Consider the following 24,481-nt stretch of genomic DNA (forward strand, 5'->3'; position numbering starts at 1 on the left):
TGTTGTATACTTGTATCTTCCCACAGGGTGCACATATGCCAACAAGAGACTGATCAATTGCAGTCCTAAATAACAATGAGAAGATACAAGTATACAACACCAAATGGATATATATAGTTGTTGTTTTGAAAAAGTGACTTTGTTTCATTATTTAATGTACATTGTTTCGAACAAGTATGACTAAAGTATTTGTTTGGAATAATGTGTATAGTGTGAAATAATAGTTGTAAACAAAAGCCATCACAAATCATTTAGGTTATTTACCGTTGTTGTGATAAATGCTAATGTTGTAAAAATTGAAATTGAAACATAAAGTGTTGGGGAATAGTAAGTTTCAAGGTGTTAGTTAGTAGACCAAACTAGTGTACGGTTCATAATTGATTATATGAAGACGTACAAAATCGGTAATTAGATTATAATAATATGTTGAATTGTTGCATTGGTCTTCAGTTTTATGTCGATTTTACACTAAGTTTATATTAACTCGTTGTACAAATTCATCATGATGTATCAGAAGGGGGGTTTGTGGGGATTTTAGTAGTTTTTTATATAGTTGAGATCATGAGTCCATTGAAGCTAAACCACCATGTAAAACCTGGAAGCACTGGACGGCCGTTTCGTCCTATTGTGGTACTACACAGCAGTGCGCATCCATGATCCCGGGCCTGGGTCCGAATCCCGCGAGGCGGGATCGTGGATGCGCTAGCTTGATTAGACATATGCTGTAGGTTAATGAAATATGACTTATAAAAACACTTGAAATGATTGAAAATCGTGAAAAAATACGCAGAGACCGATGTTTTACATCTATGGTTTAGATTACAGTGTACATCGATTTTTTCAATCTATCATCATTTAAGTTTAAGACAGAAATGTTTCATTAATTGAATAGATGATTTCTTGGAGATTTTCTTTAATATATTCTATGAAATATTCATATGGCTGTTATCAATAAAGTATCTTTCTTTTGGGGATTGTAATGATCATTGTTAGCTATTTTTCTTGGTGTCTATATCTATTCACATTAATTAATTATTAATCAACAAAAGCATTTTTACCTATTTTAACTAGTAATGTCTATAGTATATCTATTGTGAGGCCTAATGAAAGTAAAAAGCAATATACATTATATTGAGTTTTTAATGTCATGGTTGAAATGAAGTCATCACAATTCAAATCCAATAGTTAGCTAAATACTTTTCGGTAACTGAACCTGACGTTACATACTTTTTCTTAAATCCTAGATTTGTGTAAATCATCTGATAATTTCATATTTACAAATGACTAACTTCAGAACGATTTTTGAAACACGAGAAATCAGCTCTGCCGATAACCCAGTTACTAATCAATGATAATGAACGATTATTTTGTGAATAACAAGTTGATTGGACTTAAACCCAAAAATACTTCGAATGCAACTCAGTGGTTTATTGTTGTCATGTTCATTGGAAGATTGCAAAAATCTTTTTTACGGTCATTTGCAACAGTCTCAGACATAAACAATAAACCTGCTATTTGTTCTTAGGCATGCTATAATTAAATGATATTGACTTCTGTGATAGAATAGCTAACTACCAAATATAAATTTTTTTTCTGTTTATTCTAGGTGATATTTCGAAAGTTGTCTGATGTAAGACGTGAAATGGAACTTTCAATGAGAAATAAAGAGCCACCATTGAGTTCATTACCAGCAAATCATCCAGTAAGAAAATTAATCTCTAGATTTCGTCGATCAAGTCAAGTTGGAGATTTATCTTCTAGGCAGTATTTAGGTACAATAGTTTCATATAATACATCATTAGATGGTTCAGAATTTGAAAATTCAAGTATTTCTGATATAATGGCCAATAGTACTGCTGATAAACCAGGCTCAATTTGTAAATCCCCACTACCAGGTACTCATAATGATCCTAAAATTACAACTCCATTATCGAGTCCTGTTAAAGTAACTCACAAAAATTCTATTGATTTACAACCACAATCAGAACCTCCAGTTGTTACAGCTAGTTCACTGAAAGGTCAAAACCCTGCAAGAAAATGGGCCCGTCTTATTTCTAAGTAAGTTGAATAAAATAATAATTTTCTCCAAGGTCAATTATAAGTTGTAATATAAAGGGAAATAACCATTTAGGAAATAATTTTCAAATGATCAAAAATATTCTTAAAAAGTTTAAAAATATAAGTAGCTACATAATGTACCACTTAAAAGGTTACAAAATGTTCGGTAGATTCCTTCCTAATGGTCACTACCACTAAGCAGGCGAACTGATGGAATTAACAGAGGAATTTCTACTTATAGTGATTACGAATTATTAATTTTAACGAATGTTTCACTTACTGGTAAGAGACATCATATTTCGGGTTAAATTTATACTGCTTATTATTAAAGTTTGTTGACATCTGTTAAGTTGGAATATATCAAGGTAATGAAAGATAAAAGAATCCCAGCATTGGAGCCACCAGTTAAACCAATCAAAAGATATGGTGGATGTTACCTGATATTATACTCCAAGAAATTCTAAAATCTATTAACACCTATAAAGTTTAGAATATAATTACATCAAACGTTTTCACTATTACACTCTCTTAATTAAAATAACAAAAGTCAGGAGTTTAGGTATTTTGTGTTTGATCGTATCTCCTACACTGTTTAATATTTTAGCAGTTTTATTAAGGGATGGATTGATTGAAATAGTAAATTAAAACAATATATAAGGGAACAATATCATGATAAAAAACAGTATTGTTCTGAGATGGTGGAAAAGATTTGTAGTTCAGGTGGGTGATTTTGACGTGGGTTTGTTCTCTGAGCTGGATGGTTTGCTGGATGGTTTGTTCGCTTATATGTGTTGTAAATAGCAGCATGGGATTGGAACGGTTACCAAATTAAGCTTTGACGTGATGAATTAGTTCACCAACGTGTTATCCTTATCGGTCTAACAAATTAGCTCCAGAAATAAGATTTCTAAGAGACACTTTGTCAAGTAATGTTGATCACTAGCTAACGAAAAATACAGTCTCCAGACAACTCTTGTTATATATAGGCTTAATAAAACTATATTAATTCTGAGTTCCTAAACAGCAACTACCAACACATCATTATGACAAACAAATTTTCTTACCAGTACGGTTACACTAGGAGAAACATTTGTCTCATGTCAGAAAAATCTTGTGAATTTAGCTTCTTGGGGTTTATTCATTCATGGTAGTTATTATATGCAGTGTGTGTCCGAAACCATCTGTAGTTTGGTGATATTTGACGTGATGTTCTAAATTTTTATCATCCGTAAAATTTTGTTTTGATCTATAGAACTGTACTGATGGTTACAAACACTAACAAATAATTTTTAAAAATCTGTCAGAATGAAGATTCTGATCAACAATATTATACGAAATGAAGATAGGCCAGTTCGATACATAATAGATTGCTTGAAAGAGTAATCATTTATGATTCCATCGTTGATCGCCCTTATGAACCAATTAGATTTTGTGAGTAGCAATCCGACAACACATTGAAAAAAATATTTTGACTCATTAGTGAACGAATTGTTTCTACGGTAATAATAACTTAGATTGAATCTTTGAAGAGTAATGTTTTAAATACATACTCTTCTACTAATGATAATGTGAGGTAATTTAGTTCTTGTTGATTCATTATAACTATATCACCCTGTCATGTTATTGCCAGATAAGTCATCATATATGGTATGGGTAAATGATATGACTTGAACAAATGATTATTTAGTTCCTTCTGGCTACGAAAACTCATAGGTTTTAACTAAGAAACCATCTGAACACATCATAGAATCTAACAATATAAAATGTGGGGCTGTTTATCTGTACAGTGGTCATCTGTAAATATGAAATCGGCAGTCTTGTACATGTATGTACTGCTACCTGAGTGATTTTGACGTTCAACAACGCTAGTCTTCAAGTCTATTATTTGATGGTGGCTAGAATTCCAGTCAGTGGCGTTTTTACTGTCCTCTAAATAAAAGAAATATACAAGTTTTCTTTTTTACAGAATAAGTGATAATCTGTCACCTCATTCTCAATCTTTATACATAAACAGAGATTTTGGTTAGTAACTTACTAGCAATCTATGATTATTCTTCATCATTACATTACACTCTTCACTTCCTTCTTCACATATGACTGTACTTGATTATTGTCTATTATTTAACTTTATTTTATATTGGTTGTAATGTTGAAAGTTAACAAATGAACTACAAAATCGAAATCTGAACGCCATTACTCAGCGATGTCACCTGAAATCATGATACACTAGAACAATGTTTTGTCTTAGTTAACAACTTTCGAATAATGCTCACCATGAGCCTAAGTAGAATCCATCTATAAATAATTATCTTGTCAAATTTTATTCTTTATTATTAGAGCAACACAACCACCATTACATAATTTAAATGAAGAACCAAATGAAGACTCAAGCCGTTTACCGTCAACACAAGCAAAAAATTTGTCAGAAATTCAGCTGCCTACAAAATTTCCAGATGATCAAAATTTCACATCTACACCAGTTACCACAGTTGTATCACTAACTTCGGATCAAAATCCTATAATCGTTTCGACACAAACATTGACATCATATACATCATCAATAAATACAATATCTACAATTAATTCTACTAATCTAACACCAAGTATACCATGTCAAGATTTGCATAGAATTGAATTAAACATTGAGAAATGTTTTGATAAATTTCATATAAAACTTAGTCAACAAATAAATGAAATTGTTAAACGATTAGATAGTTTAGAAGGACAAATTGTTGAGTTACGTAATACTTTCCATAATCTCACTAATACAAGTATAACTGAGCCAAAAATTGATCATTCACAACCGAATACACTCATATCAACTAATAATAATAATAGTAAGAATAATAATAATAACACTGGTAGTACAACAAATAATCATATCTCCAAGATATGTATCAAATAAAAACATGTTCAGTTAAATGTCAGCTACAACGTTGGACCTGGCACACATATGCATCGGCCCAAGTCGCCATGCCTCGTTAGCAGTTAGTTAGCAGTTAAATAATATAATCATTCTATGGAACTATTGAACTTTGAAACTTCACTAGTCATAAACCATATTCATTTAGCTGTCTTGAGCCAAGTTGAATCTCATGGGGTTTTTATTTTTAATCATTAAACAAACACACTTGAGAAAGTATAGTTCAATCAGTATTATGTATAAACAGAAATGAGTGAAAAAAGTTGATATTTGTAATATTTTCTATTTCCACCCCCCCCCCAAAAAAAAACATATTAAAACAAGAGATATCACTAAGTAATGAAAAATTGTTTTTTGAAAACATCCAATCACATTTATGTATCAGTTTATGTATTACATAATCAAAGAAAAGAAAAAAAAGAAACACTATAAAGATTGTATTTACAAAGAAGGGATTGTTTTTCGTTTGATATACAGTATTTAATCTTGACAAAATATATTCCATGGAAATCATTGTAAAAATGAAATATATTTTAATAAAGTGTGAATGAGTTGTTTCTTTTTTTGAAAAGATTTTTCATGGTAGATTTTACAACTTATTTACTTACCCCTATGACGCCCAATGAAGAATAGGCCACCAAACAGTATTTTACAACCCACTCTCTCCTCAGCTTTCCTTTCTAGTTCTATACAACTCTTGTTCATTCTTCTCGTCTGTTTTCATTTCTCGGTGTAATGTGTCCTTTGATCTTCCTCTTCCACTTGAGTCTTGAGGATTCCAATCGAGGGCTTGCCTTGAGACTCAGTTGGGTGCTTTCCTCAATATGTGTGCTATCCATTACCAGTGCTTCTTCCTGATTTCTTCCTCCACTGGAATCTGGTTTGTTCTCTGCCACAGTAGGTTGTTGCTGATAGTGTTTGGCCAACGGATCCGAAGTATTTTGCGTAGACAGCTGTCAATAAACACTTGCATCTTCTGAATGATGGCTTACGTAATTCTCCAAGTTTCTGCCCCATACAGTAGGACTATCGTGACACTTGTATTGAAAAAATGTCTGACTTTGGTGATGACTGATATTTGTTTTGAGTTCCAGATGTTCTTCAGTGGTAGATATGCTTCTCTTGCTTTGCTGATCTGCATCTTCACATCTGCATCAGTTCCACCGCGTTCGTCAATGATGCTGCCCAGATATGTTAAAGTTTTTGCATCCACCAAAGCTTCTCCATCAAGTGTGATTTGATCAGTGTATGTTGTGTTGTATCGGAGAATCTTGCTTTTCCATTTGTGTATGTTGAAACTTACTGCTACTGGGGCTGCTGCTACACTGATCGTCTTCTCCTGTATTTGTTGTTGCGAGTAAATTTTACAAGATTCATCTAAATTTTATGTAATTATTACTGTTATAATTGTACATAAGAGTTGTGAAATAGCCGGGTGTTCATAAATTATTTCCATCCTTATTTATAAAAACACTAAAATTAATAATTGAAATGATTGAAAAGTTAGAGAAATTCTTCGTAATGAATGCTGTTGAAGAATTTCAATGAGTAGATAATGAAAATTTCATTTCTTTTGGGATTTCACAGTTGAGATAAACATGAATGAGGAACTGTTTGAAATTAAAGTACCTATTTAATGAACTTGAATTGAAAAAAGTGTATAAGAGTTATATAGCAACAATAAGAACTGTGGTTTAGATGTACTGAGGTTAACTGAGAGCATATGTTCTGTCATTTTTTTACAGAGATATAATAACAAGTATTGTATAGTTGATAAGCGAATAATTAACAAGATCAAAAAAGTGACTCAAGCAGAATGAATAAATTGGTTCATCCGAAAGCTGGAATAAGCTATGTGGGCTTAACATAGAAACTGATGCTACACGTTATGAAACGAATACAAAGCAAAACTTCACAGAACAGTTGTTTATCTTGGTGTAGAACATCACAGGAATTAGTATATACTCCTACATGTAGAATCTAAACACATATCATCAGGTCTTGCTGTGTGCACGATAACTTCATAAGAATGGATTATCCAGAATGATTGTAGATAATGGATTTAGTCAAGTTAAAATACTGAACATTGAGTTGCAGCTAAGTAAGCATCAGTTATCGTCTTCAACATATAATCTGAAGGTTCTACATTCTAACTGATGAGAAGTCATCAATGAATACTTTCGAGGGAGCCTAGGCTGAAAAAACTGTCCTGTTTCCTGACTTTCATCGATCGAATACTTAGCCCTAACTGTAGATTGTATAAATGTCTTCAGAACACCCCTTGCTACATAATATTTTGTTTTCATGTCTCAACCTAAATTAAAATCAATTATTTTCGAAAGTGGACAAACAAACGGATTGTCACTGATCATTAAATCTTGGTTCATGTTAACTCTATCATCAACATGTAATTTATTCTGCCCTCTAAGACTGAATGGACACGAGTGAATTATGAAGAAGAAATATAAAGAAAGCCAATGACTAGCTCATTTCTTTGCTTCCATTGCCACATACAAAATCTCGTATAGTTCGTTTGCATTGGTCGTTTGAATCTTCTCGTTGATGTTATGGACCGCGATTGATAAGCTTTTTGTGGGCTTATGTGCATCACGTAAATGTTTTTTTGATATTCCCATCAAGTTATAAGCATTTTAAACGCAGTTGGATGGTATTTAGTTGTAAAATCCAGAATGCATGCTTCATCCTATGTGAGAATCGTCAGTAGTATGTACCTGGAACCCAGAACTGACATACACTCCGAGACTGGAACCTAGTACTCTTTGCTTCAACTGCCATCGCGTTATCTACTTAGCTACTGAGCACAAACAGTCACTCACTTGTGGAACGGGTATAAGATTTAGTTCAATTCGTAATGGTTTGGATTGACCCTGTTTTTGATATTTTGAGTGAAATTTGACCAGTTATGGTTGGCATATGAGAATTACCTCTAAGCAGTCAATGAGACACAAGTTAAAATAGAATAAGTGGAATGTGGTCAGCAGTGAAATTCAGGACGCTCATTTCGTCTTCTTTTCGGGACTCTTCAACTTAATATTGATGTTCACACTGGAACTTCAGCTCAGCACTTTTTTCATCAAAACCCAAAGCATTATCTACTGACGTACTGAGTCCACATAGCTACTCACGAAACGGAATGTGTTTTAATTCATTTGTATTAATTGTTTGATTCCGCTGCTAGCTCACGTCTCATTCTGCTTAAACTGTTTGTATGGTTTATATTATTTTATTTTCTTAAATAAAATATGTCACTGTATAAATCTACTAAAAGCTGAACTACTTAATATTTGTAATATGATCAGGAGTAGTGTACTCATTCATAAAATTAGTTACTCGTAGCTGTTTTCTTCGGATAACTAATCAAATATTGTAATCACCTGAGTTTTTATACCTAACAACCAATTATCCTAAAGTTATATTTTTTCGATTTTTGTTGATAAAGTATTCAAAAAAGGAATTTATAGATAGTTTTAAATCACTGCTTCGAGTTATGATCCATTTTTATAAATAATGGACTAAGGAATAACCACAATCAGATGAAAGCTTCAATTTAACAAACTATTATCAGTTATTGAAGGTAGAAATCAAATAAATTATAGACTATTGTCGAACCGTGAATATTCATGGTTCATTAGTCATTATAGAAATGATAGGTCCTATTCAATAACTGATTACTGGTTACATATGAATGGTTTATTACATAACTGCTTTATTTTTTCATAATAGATGGTTATTTGACATTAAAAAAACATTTAATGATGGTTTGAAAATACGTAAAACATTTATGCATACTGATAATTATACCTAAATGATAAACTTTGTTTTGTAAGTGTTTGGACTTATATAAATGGAAAGCTAATGAGTGAAGTCGTAAATTCACTGGACAAATTAATTTGTTTGATTAGATGACAGTTCCTGATGTGAATAAGAAAATTTAAATAAGTCAATGTATGATGAATGTTTAAAGGTGTTAGTGATTCATTTAGATTTGATTAGTGACTACTTAAGCGAAGAAAGTTATAAGCAAAGATGGATAGTGGCTAGCAGTGGAATCCAGGACGCACGTTTCGTCCTATTCAGGAGTTGTCAGCTGGATGTACCTGCATTTCAGAGTTGATGTTCACTCCGTGACTCGAACCCAGTACTGTTCGCTTCAAACACCATCGCGTTATCTACTCAACTACCGAATTCTGATAGCCACTTGCTTGTGCAATGCGGTGAAGTTTGAATTAACTTGGTATTATTTGTTTGAATCTTCCCATTGATTTTTAGGGCTGCAATTGATCAGTGTCTTATTGGCATATGTGCATACTGTGCGTATTGCCTCGATATTGCCTTCATTCACAAGCATTATTAGCAAAGATGGACAGTTGGCTCGGCAGCTGAGTGGATAACGCGATGGCATTTGAAGCGAAAGGTACTGGATTCGAGTCCCAGAGTGAACATCAATTCTGAGATGCAGGCACATCCAGCTGACTAGTCCCAAATAAGACGAAACGCGCGTCCTGGATTCCACTGCTAGCCACTATCCATCTTTGCTCATAATGCTTGTGAATTAAGGCAATATCGAGGCAATATGCACAGTATGCACATATACCAATAGGAGACTGACCAGTTGCAGTCCTAAATATCAATGAGAAGATTCAAACAATTAATACCAATTGAATTCGAAGAAAATCATATTTCAATGTTTCTATAGGACATCTAGTACTTCTATTTCCAAACTTAATTCTACAACATAATTTTAAAAAATTTGATAATTAAAATTAATTTTCTTATATTTTACAAGTTTCTAAAGCCATGAATACGACCAACTCTAATAATTTTTAGTAAGATATTTAATTATGAAAGAGATCTGCTTATATATTTGGTTGGGATCAATTCCAGTTAATTTGACCTATTGACCGTAAAAACTAATTATTGATAAGTCGACCATCACTTTCCCGCATGATTAGCGATTCATATATATATATATATATATATATATATATATATATATATATATATATATGGAATTCCATAAACTATAATCTGAAGGGATCATATTTACTTGAATATCTATGAGTCCGATTCTTTTAGTATAACATGCTGAAAATTTTTAGACATCGAACAGTGGCTATTCAGTATCTCTAGATTTTCAATAGTTTCCTAGCATACGTCGGTTCGTAAAGAATAGTGTCTTTTATTTTTAAATGTCCAGTTATTTGTTGAATACGTCTAATCACATAAGACGATACAACTGTGACACTAAGTTCAAATCCACCTGTCCATATTTTCAACTTTTAATCAAAATGTGATAAAACAAAGTTTTATTAATGAAGCAAATTAAGAAGCAGTATTTATCCGATGCTTTTAAATTTCAAATGTTTCTTCAGCTGACATTATTTTATTGCTCATTTATTAAGCTTTTCAACTCTCAACCTTTATGTTACAGGTTCAAACCGCCACTCAATTGAATTTGGCTTTGGAAACCAAGTAGTATCGACAGCTCACATATTTATAATGTGGCTCAAAATTAAATATACAAATTACTACTTATTAAGTTAGTTAATAATTATTGTTTGTAGTGGAATATTTCGGTATTATTCAATTATAAATAAATAAGTCTATCATATACCAGTACATATATGAAACAAAATTCATAATTAACATTCTAACCAACTTAAAATATTTTACTAAGAAAATGGGATTTTTTGTCGATGTATATACCATTAAAAAATATTTCAAATTAGTCCAATTATTCTATTGTTGAAAAAATGAGTCAATTGAAGCTAGACCACCATGGAAAAACCTAGAAGTACTGTACGGCCGTTTCGTCCTATTATGGGACTCCTCAACAGTGGTTAAGTGCTCACGCGCGAGACTGATAGGTCCTGGGTTCGAATCGCGCGAAGCGGGATCGTGAATGCTCACTTCTGAGGAGTCCCACAATAGGACGAAACGATCATCCAGTGCTTCCAGGTTTTCCATGGTGATCTACCTTCAATTGACTCATGATTTCGACTATAAAATTACTGAAATCTCACCAAAACCCCCTTCCAATTATTCTAGTTTATGACAAACTAAGAACTTACTTATTCTGTAAAATATCCATTCCATATAATAAATGATCGCGTTTTATTTTGAAAGAAAAAGGATTTATGAATAAAACTAGAAATTTAGTAAACAAGATAAATCACAAAATCTGATATAACTTAAAAAATTTCGAAATAAAAGTCTAGAAGTTTTCATCAATGAAAATAGAGTTATATATCTATCCTTTCTTATTCGTTTGTCCTTAACGTTTATCTAAGTGTTGCTATCAGATAATACCATGAAAAGGTGATGATTATTATGTTCAATCTGAGGCAAAACCCCTCAAGTACTTAAAAATTATGACAGAATATTCCGAATGATAATTCTGTTTTAATAGTTGAATTTATGAGTCGATGTAAACCAGATCACCATGGAAAACCTGAAAGCACTGCACGGCCGTTTTGTTCTAGTAAGGGACTCCTTAACGGCCATCCAGTGCTTCCAGATTTTCAATGGTGATCTAACTGATGTTGACTCATGAATTCAACTACTGAAATTACTACAATCTCCACAAACCTCATTCTGATTAAAATTCTTTTTTTGAACAGATTAATTATGTATAAATTATTACAAATAACTTAAAATTTTTCCTTAAACTTAGTGAACAAATTCTAAATTTTGGCACGAATTCAAATAATCAATTTGCCATTACAACTAATTCAAATGAAGTCGTATTTGAAATCTAGGGTGAATTGATTTTCTATTTTGAGTACTAACTTTGCTAAATCACTAGAATCAGGAATGCAAGTTAAATACTTTAATGATGTTTAATTAACAAAGTATGTAACCATTATAATGCAGATAATCACTGATCTGTCGATCTCTCTGAAGTTTCAAAAATATCACTGAAGTTTCGCAGTACTGTGTTTCTTTTGTCATGTTAACAAAGTCGCTTTAAAAATCTAGTTAAACTCGAAACTCAGAACAGTGAATTTCCTCTCTGTAGTTTAAGGGTTTTGTATCACCAACAACAGTTGAAGGTCATTGGCTCACTGCCTAAAGAGCTCGTGAATGCGCACATTAAAACTGTTTCGAGATAGACCAAGAAAGCCCTCCTGGGCGCTCTGGTCCTCAGAGGATCTTCCGATGATATCACTTGGAGTAAAATTGAATCCAAGTTACGTACCGGCGTAAATATTCCCATTTTATTTTTTAATATATTATGTGGAATCCTGCCTCAGTTCACTATTTTGTTACAATAATACAGTTTGTTGATCACTTACATAGTAAGACCATTTCCTTTTTTGTGTTTTATGTTTACTTTACTCACGTACTTGTACTTGTTACTCCCACTGGAGCATAGACTGCCTAACAGCATTCTCCAACCACTCTTTCCTCAGCATTCCTTTCTAGTTCTATACAATTCTTGTTCATTCTTCTCATATTTGTTTCCATTTCTAGGTGTAGTGTGTTCTTTGGTCTTCCTCTCCTCCTTTGGCTTTGAGGTTTCTATGTGAGGGCTCGCCTTGTGACTCGGTTGGGTGCTTTCCTCAAAGTATGTGTTATCCACTACCAGTGCTTCTTCCTGATTTCTTCCTCCTCTGAATTCTAGTTTGTTTTCTCCCACAGTAGGTTGTTGCTGATAGTGTTTGGACAACGGATCCGAAGTATTTTGCGTAGACAACTGTTAATGGACACCTGTATCTTTTCGTGTATCTTCTAGTAAAAAACTAATTCGCTAAAAAAACGCGTTTTATCGTGTGTAGTAATAATTGTAATTTACACAAATGCGTCCTAAACGATACACACATTGATTTTAAGATACTATAGTTACATTCACTTTAACAGAATACATAAACAATACAGATACAGACCTTCAATCAACTGCCCATTAGGATGGAAAATAGCTGAGCAAAGTGGAAGAAAAATGGTTCATCTAATGATAACGGACGCACATTACAGGATCCGACACACGACCAAACCATCCAGCTCAGAGAACAAACCAACATCGAAAACATAGACAATACGAAAATGATAACAAATATAGTTTTGTTTTTATGGAAGACTTGTTCAATTGATTCATTAAATGTAATTTACATTGATCAATTCATTATAACATTTCGAATACCCAGAATAAATAATATTATTTTGTTCTTAATAATACCTTTCCATTCATCACTTTACAAAACATCGAAACTAATTCGTCAAAACCAATGCCTATGGATATTTTCAAAGAAACTTTCTGATTAGAATGAATAATCTATGTAATTAAGTTAATTAAATTTGATGATGTTAGGTGTAACAGTTTTCTGTTGTTTAAAATAAAGGCGTGTTGCATAAGAAAGTAGGTGGTATTATGTTTGTTGTTCATAACAATTGATTTCATTGAAATACGTGGTAGCCGAGTGGATGCCCTGCTAACTTATTACGTGATAAGATTTGAGAGCAGCGATTTATCGTTCAGACCAGTGATATACGAAAACCGTACGAGCAGTCTAGAATACTTACCGGTCCTGCTTTCTATCTAGCCCAACCAGTTAAGTCAAGAACAGCCTATGAGGTATGAATTATTATATTTCAAACATACTGATTTTATATACCAATCAAACTGACCACCTCGTACCATAAAATAGAGAATAACATATGTTCAAGATTTAGCCAAATGTAGCTGTGAATAGGGGGAACAGTAATTAATAGACAGGAGATAATTCAAAAATGTTAAATCGTATAAAAATAGTTCATAAATCAAAATAAAGTTCCTAGAAAAGGGACATGAATATGAATAGTTTAGTTATTTAGTAATTATACGATAAAAAAATATATGCATAGTATTGGTCCATAAATGGATCGCAAAGTTGACATTCATTACCCTTATCGGGGCATAACATGTTGTATTTTCAATTCCAAACAACAGTAATGGAAACTTATTAATAACGCTATTGACAAAATGATCAAATTTATTACACTCCTTGTTTATTACTTACTTACTTACTCCTGTTACTCTTAATGAAGTATAGACCGCCTAACAGCATTCTACAACCCACTCTCTCCTCAACCTTCCTTTCTAGTTCTATACAATTCTTGTTCATTCTTCTCATATCTGTCTCCATTTCTCGGTGTAATGTGTTCTTTGGTCTTTCTCTCTTCCTTTCACCTTGAGAATTCCATGTGAGGGCTTGTCTTGTGACGCAGTTGAGTGCTATCCTCAATGTGTGTGCTATCCACTTCCACTGCTTTTTCTTGACTTCTCCCTCCTCTGAAATCTGTTTTCTTCTCTCCCACAGTAAGTTGTTGCTGATAACGTTTGGCCAACAGATCCGAAGTATTTTGCGTAGACAACTGTCAATAAACACTTGTATCATCTGGATGATGGCTTTCATAGTTTTCCAAGTTTCCGCCCCATACAGTAGAACTCTCTTGACATTTGTATTGAAAATTCTGATCTTGGCGTTGGTTGACAATTGTTTTGTGTTCCAGATGTACTTCAGTGGTAGATATGGTGCTCTTGCTTTGCCGATCCGCATTTTCACATCTGCATCAGATCCACCATGTTCGTCGACTATGCTGCCCAGATATGTAAAAGTTTTCACATCCTCCAAAGCTTCTCCTTCAAGTGTAATTTCATTGGTGCATGCTGTATTGTATCGTTTCTTGTTTATATTTAAATATATATATATATATACTTGTTCCCCCATTTATTTAAACTTATTTATTTGTTTATACTTGAGACAAACTTTTTAGATACAGATTTTTTTACTTCAAATTTGCCGGAAGCATATATTATCTAAATCGTGATATTTCAGTGAATCTTGTTTGATAAGAGAGTAGAGTTTAGTAATTGTAAATTCACATGTGTATGAATATAAAACGATGTAGTATACAAGATTGTAAACATATTTCTACTGAATGTAATGATTAAATAGTAACAAGTGCTTTTCCATTTAGACAAATGAATTGACATCCATCAACTCAGATCGCTGATTTTTTTCCATTTTTTATATTTCACAACTGTCATGAATAGTTACACATAATACCTATCTCATATACTACATGGTTAATAGTAACCGGTAGCAATGGATCATAACTTTTTCTTAACCTAGAGATTTTTTCCCAGAAGACAGTCAACTGTTAACAAATGAATAATAGTGTGTTAGCTCTATGGAGATTGTTTATTCTAAGAAGAAACTGATGTTACATTCGATGTAGTTTTCAGTGCCTTCACAGAAAAAGTCAATCCGAGAATTAAGTAAGTTTAAAGTAACATTTTATTTATAAAAAGAGTATTAGAGGAAGTTTTAGTAAATTCTCATAATCATTTCGAATGGAACGAACATTTTTGTTTCCTTCCCTACTAAGTATTTAAGGCATTTGATATCAGATAATTCTCTTCTGTTATTCAATATTTAAACAAATAATTTCTTTTTAAATGTTTATATTCATCTTGCAAAATGACAACTTTCAATAAAATAAGCCATATTTTTCAATACTACTATTAATTTCACATGGTATTGTTTACTTGCATTTTCCCATCGTTGTTTAGGACTGCGGTTGATCAGTCTCTTGTTGGCATATGTACATCTTATGAGGACTGCCTTGATATTGCCTGAAGTCACAAGCTTTATAAGCATTGATGGGAAGTGGCTAGCAGTGGAATTCAGAACGCGCTTTTCGTCCTATTTGGGACTCGTCAGCTGGATGTACCTGCATCTCAGACTTGTTGATGTTCACTCTGGGACTCGAACCAAGTACCGCTCGCTTCAAACGCTATCGCGTAATCCGCTTAGCTACTGAGTCGTGATAACCACCTGCTTGTGCAATGGGGCGAAGTTATATTCACATGATGTTGTTTACTTGTACCTTCCCATTGTTATTTAGGACTGCAATTGATCAGTCTCTTGTTGGCATATGTACATCCTGTGTGGGCTGTCTCGATATTGCCACTGCTAGCCATTATCCATCACTGCTACTAATTTGCTTTGTACGTTTATATAAATGAATTTCATCATTTATCATATCTACCATAATTTATTCTTCTTTTCAAGTCACTGCGATTGGTGATTCGTTGATATAATTTTATCTGTTTTATATTTAATCTCTTGTTGTTTTCGCAATGAATTAAAAGATTATCAGTTTTAGTTTACTAATTAAATGTTGGAAAAGTGTCCTCTTTATACGTATACGTTACTGAAGTTAATTTAGATTAAGGGTAAAACAGAATATTCCATTGTCAAACTATACAGAAACACATTAACTAACATTTATATTGAGTAAACTAAATTGTATAGTGTTAGAATCAGTTTAATTAACTATAAGCATCATAGTAAAATCTTTAGGCTTATCGGTTAGATAGAATAATTATTATCAGAAGTTCGATGACCAGCTATTTAACTTTCTTTTAAGAAAAGAACTTTTTATAATTTGCATTTTAAATTAATTAACTGTTCAGTTGCATATGTTAAAAAGATTATTGGAAAATTATTGGAAGGGGGTTTTGTGGAAATTTTAGTAATTTTGTATAGTTGAAATCATGAGTCAATTGAAGCTAGACGACCATAAAAAACCTGAAGACATTGGTGAATGGTTGCTCAACTTCGTGGATTGGTTGAAGTTAGACATTAACACGCTTGGATGCCAGCTCAGTGGCCTAGTGGTTAAGTGCTCGCGCGCGAGATTGATAGGTCCTGGGTTCGAATCTCGAGAGGTGGGATCGTGGATGCGCACTGCTGTGGAGTCCCACAATAGGACGAGTTGGCCGTCCAGTGCTTCCAGGTTTTCCATGGTGGTCTACATTCAATTTACTCATGATTTTAACTATATAAAATTATTTAAAAATTGCTGAAAGATTTTATGGTAAATTTTCATAACAAATGTAAGATTCCTCAGAAGTAAACATGATTGAACGACTGTACACTAACTCAGGGTATTGATGATACAATGGCTGCTACTAGACTGGAAGGCCTTGAAGCTAACACTTTATGGGATTGAAAAGACATCTCACTGACTTAGTTTAAACTTCTATACAACAGCTGTCAGATGAATTTTTTGCCTTGAAGAGTTATTCAAGCTATGCCAATTTAATTGTTTTAATTATTTTAAGAATAATAAAAAAACGATTTGATCGCAAAAATATGATGTAACTGAATGTAAAACAGATAAAATCTATTTGAATCGATGTTACTATAACTACGTATTGAACCAATCTATTAACACAAAGTAGTTTTGAACAGTACTTCGGTAGTGAATTAAAAAAACGGGTGGGGACAATCGAATGTATTATAGCACAACATTACAGAATATCTCACTAAAATATGAGAACCTTATAGTGAACAGTTATTTTGCAAAATAACAACCAATTGTCTCAATTTGACTGTTTCTTCTGCAAATATCCGTTCATAGTCTCCGATTATAATTTTTCATGCATTTTCGTACGGATTGCGTGTCGTTTCTGTTCTTTCCTTAACGGTCTTCTACTGAAATACATTCAATGCCCGACCATCAACATATACTACCTATGTGGATATCAGCAACCAACACCACACATTGAAGTAATAACTATTAATCACCCCATAGGTAATTATCGAAGACTAATCCATTCACCCAATGTGTTCTATCGATAACACGTGATAAAACTGTAAATTTCAAAGTCCTTATCACCATCTCCTAAAAAACTGGACCACTGTTCGAACATCCAGTCTTGTTATAAATTATCTAAATTATACCATAAGTTGTAATAAAAACATAATTCTGAACAACCACATTGTCAGATAAAAACCAACGTTAACTAAATCAAGGAGAACAATTCATGAGATAACTAAAATATTATATTCCGTGGTGTGTTGTATCAAGTGAAATGTCTGTAGATAAGAAGATTAAAGTCTTAGTATATCAATATATGAATAAATTGTAACATTATTCTAGCAATACAATTCAAACTTTATTACAACATTGTTTATCATCATTGTTATTTTATATAATATCCCTGATGTTATCCTGAACATTTTATAATTGGAATGCTTAAGAAATGCTTAAGATTTCTATTCTATAATGTATATTTTAAAATATGAAGAATTTATTTCAAGATTAAACGAAATGTTTTAGGTGTATGAAAAAAGTTACTGATAAATCAATATTACCATAGATCCAATTTATTGAACAATAAAAGGGGAAAATGATAAGAAGGTATTTTTTTTTTTATTATTAAATATTTAATTGATCAATTAAAATGAAACATCAATAAATGAAATGCTATCAGGTACATTTATTGATTTTAGATCAATAATGAAGATCTCAAAATGAAGTGGAAGTATTACTTTATAATTGATTATTGAATTACATTTTATTGATATATTACATAATTATTATCTCACTTGTTATGATCGTTATGATGAATATCAAATTAATGATCATCATTATTATTTTGTAATAGTTCATCTAAAATATCTTCCAAATATACGGATACATTATCAGTTAAATCATTTAAAAATAATTCAGCTAATTCTTTTGCAGATAATTCATTTAATACTGAATTTTGTCGAGTATTCTGTTCTGTATTGCTTGATTCTAATATCTAAATAAAAATTAAATTAGATGTATTGATGATTGATTAGTTCAATACAAAGAGAAAAAAAAAGTAACTAGAATCCCTTTTAACTAATCTAACACTATAAGAAAAGATGAATAGTGGCTATCAATGGAATCCAGGACGCGCGTTTCGTCCTATTTGGGACTCGACGGCTGGATGTACCTGCATCTCAGACTCGTTGATATTCACTCTGGGACTCAAATCCAGTACTGTTCGCTTCAAAAGTCATCGCGTTATCCACTCAGCTACGAGTCCTGATAGCCACTTGCTTGTGCGATGGGGTGAAGTTTAAATTCACTTAGTATTGTTTGTTTGAATCTTCCAAATCTTTAGGACTGCAATTGATCAGTTTCTTGTTGGCATATGTGCATACTGTGCGTATTGCCTCGATATAACCTTATTTCACAAGCATTATAAGCAATGATGGATAGTGGCTAGCAGTGGAATCCAGAACGCGCGTTTCGTCTTATTTGGGACTAGTCAGCTGGATGTACCTGTATCTCAGACTTTTTGATGTTCGCTCTGGAACTCGAAGCCAGTACCGCTGGCTTCAAGCGCCATCACATTCCACACAGGATGCACATATGCCAATAAGAGACTAGTCAATCGCAGTCCTAAACATCAGTGGGGAGATCCGAACAACCAATACAAAAATGAATTAATTAAACAATACAAGTTCCTTATCATTTAGGTCAAACAAAGTCAATCAGTGCGGATGCTTATATAGAGAGAAATCTGACCAAATATTCTGGTATTTTAAGCTCTCTCCATTTATATACATCAATAGTTTTACATAGAACCATAAACTCGAGTATTCAAATCAAAACGGAACAAAAGGTTAATCATGTCTTATCAATCTGTATGCTTAATGAAGCGGTTTAACTTGAATAATTTATTAAGTTTTATGACCTTCATCTGTGATAACCTGTTTTCCACTTTTAGATGAACAAATGCTAAATAAGATGCATCTCACTGGTAATATTGTTATCTACAAATAACTTATTATATGTATATTGATAATAGACCTAGATAAAATAATTCACTTACATTACTTTTCATTTCCTCTTCACTCAAAGTAACCTGTTGATTTTGTTCTATTATTTCCAAGAACTTTGAACTTTTCTCTTCACTCCCTTCAATGACCTATTGTTGGTGTATTACCGGTTGTTTTGTTTTAAATCCATGAAAAAAAATTCATTAATAAGTGGGAACATTTGGTACTAGTGTGTTGTGGGTTACTTATATTTACGTAAGTAGTATATAACGATGATTGGACATTAAATGTATTTCAGTAGATGGATAATGAAAGAACGGGAACGAAACGCAATTGGTGTGAAAATGCATGAGCAATAATAATCGGAGACGATTGACTGATATTTGCAGAAGGAACAGTCGAAATTGAGACAATTGACTGATAGTTTGCAAATTCGCTATCTACTATATGGCTCTCATACTTTACTAAGATATTCCGTAACTTTGTGCCTGAATACGTTCGGTTGTTCCCACTCGTGTTCAGAAACAGATCCTTTGAAAAATTTTATGTGAGACATGAATAAGCATTTAAGTGTTTCATGTTTCCGAGTTGTGAAAAGAATGACTTTTAAGGACCAAAGGAAGGGGAATTTTTAGAGTAAATATCCCTTAGTGGATTCCGAAAGAAGCTTTGAGTTAACATTAACTATCCTATTTTTGTTTTGTAATGCTTCTTCTGATATGCACTTGGGAACTGGCTAAATCATGTTTATTTGTTGAGAATACAAGTAACTCGAAATCACATTATACAGTTACGGTTTTTTCGTAAGGTAATATAAAAAATTACTAATAAAACGCCTTCACTTGAATAGTTACTGACTTACTCACGTCTACCACCCCTCGTTGAGGAGCATACGCCGCACACCAGCATTCTCCATCCAACACTGTCCTCGGTTCTTTGGCCTTCCTCTTTTCCGTTTGCCTTCCGGATTCCAAGTTAGGACTTGCCTCGTAATGCAGTTTGGTGATTTCCTTAATGTATGTCTTATCCACTTCCAACGTCTTTTCCTAATTTCCTCTCCATTTGGAATCTGGTTTGTCCTCTCCCATAAAACGCTGTTGCTGATAGTATCCTGCCGGTGAATGTTGAGTATTTTGCGTAAAAAACTGTTTATAAATACTTGTACCTTCTTGACGATGGATGTAGTAGTTCTCCACGTTTCGGCTCCGTACACTGGGACTGTCTTGATGTTCGTAGTGAAGATTGTTACTTTGAAGTTAGTTGAGATTTGTTTTGAGTTCCATACGTTATTCAATTGTAGGAGGCTGTCCTTGCTTTGTCAATATGTGCCTTTACATCTGCATCAGATCCTTCATGTTCCTCAATGATGCTTCCTAGGTACGTGAATGTTTCCAGCTCTACCAGAATTTCGCCATCAAGTGTGACTGGGTTGACGTTCACCGTATTGTATTTGAGAATCTTTCTTTTTCCTTTGTGCATGTTGTGGCCTATTGGTGCAGAGGCTGCAGCTACATTTGTTCTCTTCGTCCGTATTTGTTCATGTGTATGAGATAGGAGGGCTAGGTCATCTGCGAAGTCCAGATCGTCTAGCTGCTTCTGAGATGTTCATTGTATTCCTTGCTTCCCGTCAGATGTCGAGGTTGTCATAATCCAGTCAATCACCAGAAGAAAGGGGGAGAGTAGACAACTTGAATGGTTGGTCAAGTTAAACGAGTAAGAAATAATTAACCTTAATATATAACAGATGGATTATTATGTATTATCACATTTGATGTTACCTAATAGATTATTCCTATATCGTTAACAAGTGGGAGTAGAAATTCTTTACTTTTTATCATATTTATGAAAATATGCAGAATATTCTCCTCTTACTGTTCCAAAAATGAACTGTGAGCAGAAAGTATCCATTTTTATACTTAAATGTAAAAAAAATCAGAATCATTTTTAGTTTAATTCCAAACTACTGGATTTCGTTGTCAACAAAAATATAATAATTCTAAAAAGTTCTCACCCCTTGAACCATTTCTTGTGATATATTACGTAGTATTGGTCGAACTTCATCTAAGCTAATCGATTCATCTCGAACATTTTCAACAAGGGTTTGAATTCGTTTTATTGGTTCAAAATCGACGCTACTTTCTGTTTGATCTGTGATTTCTGATTTAGTTGATGAAATTACTTTTTCTTGAGCTACTTAAACAAGAAAAGTTATTCAAAATAAGAGAACTTCATTTTAAATAAATTTATTTTGTATTACTGGTTGAATCATCAAACAAACAAAATTGTTTTTTTTTTGAGTAAAGCTACTCTCAAATAGGCAGAATTTGCCATAACTTCGTATTCTTTGATGACAATAATAATAACAGTTGTTTGATCACTGGCGGTTAACAGAGATTCATTTTCTATAGTTCTAATAGGAAGCTGAAAAAAACGAAGTCGACAGTGAGACAAAATTCCGGAAGTGACATTGAGTAATGGATGGGGTTTTAATGTAAAGCAACTGAATTTGAAGATGTCAATGGTTGGGTCCTTTATCAGCAGTTTTAGCATATCGAAACCAGAACATTACGTGTTTGCTAACATGTTAGATCATCATTCCAACATGTAGTCTCATCTAGATAATATTGGATCAGACATGAATGCACACAAGTTGATCATATAATGCAATAACACGAGAACAGAAAATTAATAATGATATGACTATGAGGGTTAAATTAAGCGTATTATTAGCAACTACAGACTTGCCATAGGGATTATGCGTCAAAAAGAAAAGTATTAAATAGAACATAGACTTAAAATTGAGAGTAATTTGATGAATATATGCAACTGCAACGCCTAGAGATGTATTGAATAATGTCATGGGTGAACGAATTCAAAGTTGGAGACAACAGTAGTCTTAAGCTTTCTAGTTTTTAGTGCTTCTCGACTAATACTATCTGTATGGAAAATAATATGCAATTCTCACGAACTGACGACCAAATGCGTATATCGTCTCGGAAAATTTGAAATAATGTTAAAGGAAACTTTTCTAACACTGATTTTTATAAACATTAGTTTGGCCAGTTTCTTACGAGATTCAATGGATAATAGAAAACAGCCTCTCATAATTTTTTTCAGGCAGACGTTAACCTCAACTTTCTATTATGAAAATATCAGTGTGGTTCAACCCAATATCCACTGATGAAAAACATAAATACGGTAAACGTACGGGATTAGAACAAAAACACTTGATGAAAGTCACATTCTAATATCTAGGACTGATATACTACGTAAATTGGAGAATAACTGGGAGTTCTGTGCACTACGCACTAAATGAATATTGAAAACGCCGCGGACAATAATAGGAATTACTTCGCGGACAATATTCGGTATACGTATTGTACTACTATTATTATTATAAGTAGCTTATTTAATTACATAGTAATTTCTCACTTATTATATCGAATGGCATTATAGAATACCAAATTTTTGATAAAATATAGAATTCTCAGAACAAAGAATTTCAATCAGTTTCCCTTTCCTATCTCTTGCCCGATCCCGAAGACAAATACTGATTGATTGCCAGTTAGATGTCGGCAATTCAAGAATCTACATCTGAATAATGTTCATTCTTTTCAATGCATATGAGAAATTTTTTCAGTTTTTTTTATTGAGTTAATAACAAATGTGTTATTAAATTCACTTAGTATTGTTTGTTTGAATCTTCCCATCGATATTTAGGACTGCAATCGGTCAGTTTCTTATTGGCATGTGTACATACTGTGCGTATTACCTCGATATTACCTTGATTCACCAGCATTATAAGCAAAGATGAATAATAGCTAGCAGTGGAATCCAGGACGCACGTTTCGTCCTATTTGGGACTAGTCAGCTGGATGTACCTGCATCTCAGAGTTTTTGTTGTTCACTATGGGACTCGAACCCAGTACCGTTCGCTTCAAAAGTCATCGCGTTATCCACTCAGCTAATTAGTCCTGATAGCCACCTTCGAGTCCCAGAGTGAACATCAACTCTGAGATGCAGGTTCATCCAGCTGACAAGTCCCAAATAGGATGAAACGCGCGCCCTGGATTCCACTGCTAGCCACTATCCATCTTTGCTTAAAATGTGCTATTAGTTTACTCTTTTTGATGAAGTTGTGATCTATCGACATTTCCTCTTTATAATAATATCAACTATCAGTATAGCTTAACGGTTCGGACTGTTCACAGAAAATCACATTATATTCCTATAAAGATTCACATTTAGTCATAATATATTCCGTCATTGTACATTAAATAAAAATATCAACGTGTATAAACGACATATGAGACAGGCTTGGTACCGAAATTATCATGAATCGGTAGAATGTAATCTTATATAGATTGTGTCACTTTGATTGTTAAGTTTCCTGAGAAGCACCAATGCCAGACATATATAATTATTTTATTAGTCTGTGTTGCAAGTAGTTACCGCAAAATGTTTTGAATATCTTGGCAACATACTGTTCAAATTAAATATCATTCTCACAAGGGGGTTTTGTGGAGATTTTAGTAATTTTATATAGTTAAGATCATGAGTCAGTTGAAGCTAGACCACCATCGAAAACCTGGAAGCACTGGACGGCCAACTCGTCCTATTATGGGACTCCTCAGCAGCGCGCATCCACGATCCTGCTCTCGCGAGATTCGAACCCAGGACCTACAAGTCTCGAGCCAGAGCCCTTAACCGATAGACCACTGAGCTGGCATCCAAGCGTGTTAATGTCTAACCTCAACCAATTCACGAAATTGCGCAACCAACTTCCATTGTACTGAGGTAGATACCTGTCTCTACCTGACATGGATTAGCTCACTAGTGACTGGCTCCATGAGGTAATTCCTGGAGTTCTAGTGAGAAGTCGTGGCCAGTG

At 33.3% G+C, this 24,481-nt stretch overlaps 2 protein-coding genes and 1 non-coding gene across 3 annotated transcripts in view; 1 reads left to right on the forward strand and 2 right to left on the reverse strand.

Moving 5' to 3' along the window:
* Positions 1–5,413, forward strand: part of Smp_146620 (putative voltage-gated potassium channel) — a gene marked incomplete at both ends in the record, with an annotated part of 30,146 nt that extends 24,733 nt beyond the window's left edge. The window contains 3 exons of the mRNA XM_018795668.1: positions 1,607–2,058; positions 4,396–4,829; positions 5,367–5,413. Of these exons, the coding sequence (XP_018649958.1) occupies positions 1,607–2,058; positions 4,396–4,829; positions 5,367–5,413 (933 nt within the window). The remainder of the gene's footprint in view (positions 1–1,606; positions 2,059–4,395; positions 4,830–5,366) is intronic.
* Positions 5,414–18,371: 12,958 nt separating this feature from the next.
* Positions 18,372–24,481, reverse strand: part of Smp_146610 (hypothetical protein) — a gene marked incomplete at its 5' end in the record, with an annotated part of 24,675 nt that continues 18,565 nt past the window's right edge. Inside the window, 3 exons of the mRNA XM_018795669.1 lie at positions 18,372–18,581; positions 19,644–19,739; positions 21,602–21,783. Coding sequence (XP_018649959.1) covers positions 18,411–18,581; positions 19,644–19,739; positions 21,602–21,783 — 449 coding nt within the window. The 3' untranslated portion in view covers positions 18,372–18,410. The remainder of the gene's footprint in view (positions 18,582–19,643; positions 19,740–21,601; positions 21,784–24,481) is intronic.
* Smp_tRNA_02010_Pseudo_TTG.1.1 lies at positions 23,492–23,563 on the reverse strand. The gene has a single exon. It is a non-coding gene (tRNA).

This window comes from Schistosoma mansoni, chromosome 2 (assembly GCF_000237925.1).
Source record: "Schistosoma mansoni strain Puerto Rico chromosome 2, complete genome".
NCBI classification, from domain to species: Eukaryota; Metazoa; Platyhelminthes; class Trematoda; order Strigeidida; family Schistosomatidae; genus Schistosoma; species Schistosoma mansoni.